The sequence below is a fragment of the Paramormyrops kingsleyae genome, chromosome 5 (assembly GCF_048594095.1).
Source record: "Paramormyrops kingsleyae isolate MSU_618 chromosome 5, PKINGS_0.4, whole genome shotgun sequence".
NCBI classification, from domain to species: domain Eukaryota; kingdom Metazoa; phylum Chordata; class Actinopteri; order Osteoglossiformes; family Mormyridae; genus Paramormyrops; species Paramormyrops kingsleyae.
Genome location: NC_132801.1, coordinates 19,061,687 through 19,066,322, shown reverse-complemented (window position 1 = coordinate 19,066,322; position 4,636 = coordinate 19,061,687). Strand labels below are relative to the sequence as shown.

At 39.4% G+C, this 4,636-nt stretch overlaps 1 protein-coding gene across 1 annotated transcript; it reads right to left on the bottom strand.

The window, feature by feature from the left end:
* Positions 1–57: 57 nt before the first annotated feature.
* Positions 58–3,387, bottom strand: LOC111842511 (membrane protein BRI3-like). Its single transcript, XM_023809170.2, has 3 exons — positions 2,764–3,387; positions 1,945–2,059; positions 58–1,330 (listed from the first exon to the last, which is right to left on the bottom strand). The coding sequence occupies exons 1-3, from the start codon at positions 2,927–2,929 to the stop codon at positions 1,198–1,200; spliced, it is 414 nt and encodes a 137-aa protein (XP_023664938.1). The 5' UTR covers positions 2,930–3,387; the 3' UTR covers positions 58–1,197.
* Positions 3,388–4,636: the final 1,249 nt, after the last annotated feature.

The following is a 4,636-nucleotide window of genomic DNA, read 5'->3' as shown; positions in this document are numbered from 1 at the left end:
CCTGTTATAATCCATAACTTTTTGAGATAACCAAACCAAGAATTCAGTCCAGACCAATTACATGCTCAATTTTATTTACAATTGTTATATAAAAGTTACAATAAATCATAGGTTTAGTGTATTTCAAGGTAAAATGCCTGTGAAATATTTATACCTTAACCTAATGTATGAATGCAACACAGCTGAACAGACTTGATTGTCTTTCATTAGAAGAGAATTGATATCTTGAAGAGCTTGATACTTGAATCAATTCAGTTTTTCTTCAGGTTTTTTTCCATCTAACATACCTTCACAAATTTCCCTGAAATCATTCACAGTGTTGCATTTTAAATGACCAAGGTCCAAAAGTGATTCCTAAGGTCAATGCTAATAGCAGTCGAATGCAATACATCACTGATGATGTGCTAGAAAAACAGAGCATACAATGACAATTGTAGAACATTCACCTAGTTTCTATAGTATCAGTTCCTACTAAAATGGTTTCCTCCAACGAATGTTTCCTTTACGTCATTTAAGGGAAAGGATAATTTTTGACTGGTTAGAGATGCCTGTTTGCGATGCAATTAGGTGCAAAAGCACTTCCTAATATGATTGCTTAGACGCTGAAAAAATAGGGAATTATGCCCTTGTGATATTTCAAGCAAAGCTCAAATGGAATGATAGATAACCACCAATTACCAGAAGACAGACAATCTGTTTTGAGAGAAAAAAGGAAGCATATTATTTTGGTTGGTTGTGGGTTAGGATGCACCAAGGGGGGTGGGGGGGTGTGTTCCATCCACAGAACACCACTCCATTTTCAGTTCACCCCCTCAGTCTTTCATTGGTATTCATACATACAGATGGAACATTCCCTGTTCAGATTCCTGCATTACTAAAAATAAAATGATTATGTATGTTTATTTCAAAGGCACCAGCTAATAGGTGAATAGTAAAGTACAGAATTGCAAGATGACAAAGTTACTTGCTTTCCTCCTTTCCATGCATGTGAACAGGAATGGGGGGGGGGGGGGGAGAGCTACACGTTTTCACATGCATATCTGGGTTTGGCTGCCACAAGGTAATTTTACAAACATAAGCCTGACGGAGGTAAGTGCATATGGCGAATGGCAATTAAAAAAAAAAAAAAAAAAAGATCAAAAGAACAGTAAAGGAATTTCTTCGGAGGCCGTGCCTCCCCAGCCGGCACGTTGTGGCCTATCCGAAAGTGGCTCCGCAGTTGGGACACCTTCTTTGGCGCAGTGCAAGGCAGAAGAGGATCCCAATGGGAAAGAAGACAATGGCGCAAAGAATTCCTAGGCAGGTGAAGTCATCCTCCAGCACGCCGACTCTAGTGCAGGTAGAAGACGGATATACATATAATATACATATATACACACAGATTAGCCGTGACATCATTTGTCCAATGTGTCCGTGTTACCTGCCACTACTTCTCCCCCAATTAACCAGCTGAGTTAAATTAAAGATGAATGTGGGACTATTACATGCTACTGAAGCATAAAACTCTATTCTACATTGAAATATTAACATTAAATACTACCAATATTGATCTATTTCAAGCATGTGATAAACACTAGTTGCTGCTGAGGAACTTTAAAAAATCCATTTTCTTTGAAATGATACCTTGTGCTTATTTAAAATAAGGGAACATGAACCTCTGTAAAAGAAAAGATCTCAGAACTAATTTCAGTTTAATTACCACATGGAATCAATACACTACACAACCTCATATCACATGTCATTGGTTGATACCGCTAATGAGAAGTAAGTTACTCTCACAAACCCTGTTGGGTAGACTGCTTGACGACGCAGCCGCAGATAATGAGTAACTACTTTAAATTAAATTTTGCATGTTCATCTGCAAACATGCTGGTTTACATGTAACTGTGTGCTGTGCAGTACACCGTGAAACAGGGTCAGTGAAAGCAGGAGTGCACAACTCACCGGCAAGCTGGGCAGCCTCCCACCACCACGACAGAGGGCTGGATGATGGTGTACGTCCCTGTGTAGTTTGGCTGTTGGGCAACAGGGGGCACTGGCAGGGACGGGTGTGTGTATCCTGTGTGAAAAAGAAAAGTATTTTTACTCTGTCCTTCAGTAAAACTACTATTAGACACCACTAGTTGCATATCAGCACTAGATACATGTTCCTATGAACACCACTGAAAAGGGACTAAGCAAATGAAAACAAGCATTTGTTTTGTTGACTAATACACAATATCAATGTATAATAATGTTACAAAAACTTGTTTTGTCAAAAATGAAAAGCAGGAAAGCACTTTTATGGAAAAACATAACCATATTTTATCTGTTTATAGAGCTGGATAAGTCAGCCTGAACACCAGTCTGAAATAGAACAGTCCTGTCAGACAAGCAGATTACAAATCAGCCTACTAACATGGATTCAGCGCAATATCGTGTACAAATATTTTGACATATTTTAAAAATTGGACTAATGGCTTATCAGTGCGCTAAATAATGCGCTTAGTACATAATTAACGAGGGCTAATGAGCGAGCCTTCTCTCTAAAAGATGCACATGAACACTTTTGAAGAGTTTGTTGCGTGGACAGATTGGAAACGCCGACATTGTATTAACGTTTTATAGTTACAGCAGTTTATAGAGTGCAGCTCGACACACAAATTAGCACCGATAAGCTGCCGTAAGACAAACCCTAAACACTGAATACCTAAATAGAAAAGCCGTCGTCCAAAGCAAACGGGGCGAAGTTAAATGGGGTTACGGCGGCGAGGTGTCGCTTACCTGGTCCCTCGGGATACTGATACGGCGGCGGTGGTTGCTGGAATCCCGGCTGCGGCTGGGCAGGCGGAGCAATGGCCCCGTAGTTATGCTGTGGTCCGTATTCATAAGCACCGGGTACCGCGTTGTAGGCAGGAGGTCTCTCTTGCAGCAGCGGTTTGCTGTCCATATTCGACGTGTTGCTCCTTCAAGTTCGATTCCGTCCTACACGCTTTCAGAACGACGGCACCGATCTAACATACGTTTTCCGGGCTCGATTAAAAACAAGAACTTCGGATACCGAAAGTATCACTCCCCGACCCTACGGCTACTTTCTGGTCGCTGGTAAATTGGACATTAGACCCTTTGTGTTCAATGCATGTCGCCCTAATATATCAGCAATAAATGCCGATTTATACGTTGTTAGATTTTAGAGACCTCCTGATTTTAGTTTTCTTAATATAACAACCTTTCCGCTTAAGGCCTCGTTATTTCCCTTTCCTTTTGATCTCGGCAGTATCTACTTAAAAGTGTTGGTGAACTCTTGAAAATTGTGTTCCTGCTCTTGGGCCGGTCACAAGACTCCGGTCACGTGAGGCGCCTCCGAATTCTTCTTCTGCTGCTTCTTCTTCTTCACTCAGACTAACTTTCTCTTTGCGCTCCTACCGACACTGGAGTTTGTTACCACCACCTACTGTCGTGGGGTGAATGTGTGCGACATTTCCACATTTGACATATTACTGAATGAATATGAAAATATTTAACTATCTGTCGATAACATTTATGAGACCGCTGTTCAAAGGTGAAATAATTTTTAAAGCAAGTAGCGTGACTTCTCTTTATAAATTACAGTAAAATATTTAGGTCCTTTCATCGAGTTTTTTTTTTTAATATGAGGTAATATTTATCCTCTCGTTATTTTTTGTTTTGGATATATTTTATTTGTCCCGGTTTAGTTGATAATCTTATTATTTACCAGTAAATATATTGTAAAATGAGCTAAATTCATGTCTTTCTCTCTGTCTATATAAAATCATCTAAAGCCGATGCTATATAAATAGACAATAAAAGCAGTTCTAATTGCATGTAATATAAATAACAAAGGAAAAGAACATAAATATTTGGAAGCATTTAGTGGGGTAGCGATAAAGTACATAAAATGCATTAATCACCAGTGCTTTCCTCTCTTTGAACAACCAAAGTCTCGTTGTATAACTACAATGACAATGAGGTCTTATCTTAACAAATAAGACAAAATTCTAATGATTGGATGATTCTTATGATTTTTTACTTGTTTTAATAAGTAATCCATAATTTAAACGTTGTTATTATTGGAAAGAATGACCTAAAGATGTGACCATGGTATGAAACATATACATCATTCATCCTACCAGGGAATTTTAAAAGATCAGGGGCTAAGTCAAGTTTACCTGGGACTTGACTTTTTATTTTGGAGGAAGATTGACATCGGGGCTAAAATACTCGGGAATATAACACGGACTGATCGGACCTAACGACGCCTGTACATCGTACCATTTCCAGCTCATCCAGTTCAGGGTCGCCGAAAGCCTGGATCCTATCAAAGACAACATAACACAGGGAATCACACTGGCATAGATACATTTGGGATATGTGCTATATTACATATGGTAGATTAATCCTAATAAAACCTCCATTGGAAATAAAATAAAATAAAATAAAATAAAATTCAGCTGCCTTCCATCCGTCTTATAATTGCTTATCCAGTACAGCGTCATGGTGGATTACAGAGCACAATGTAGAGGAACGTCCTGGACGCGATGCCAGTGCATCCGCGGGCACAGACACGTGTGACTGACAACAAGACAAGGCATGACTGGATGTTTTATATGTCATGATAAGTGATGCGGCGCTACAG

Excerpts from the sequence above, each read along its gene's own strand:
- LOC111842511 (XM_023809170.2), bottom strand. The coding sequence starts at position 2,929 with ATGGACAGCAAACCGCTGCTGCAAGAGAGACCTCCTGCCTACAACGCG. Across the intron at positions 2,060-2,763 it reads TCAGTATCCCGAGGGACCAG|GATACACACACCCGTCCCTG; the intron begins GTAAGCGACACC and ends TTTTTCACACAG. Across the intron at positions 1,331-1,944 it reads GGAGGCTGCCCAGCTTGCCG|AGTCGGCGTGCTGGAGGATG; the intron begins GTGAGTTGTGCA and ends TACCTGCACTAG.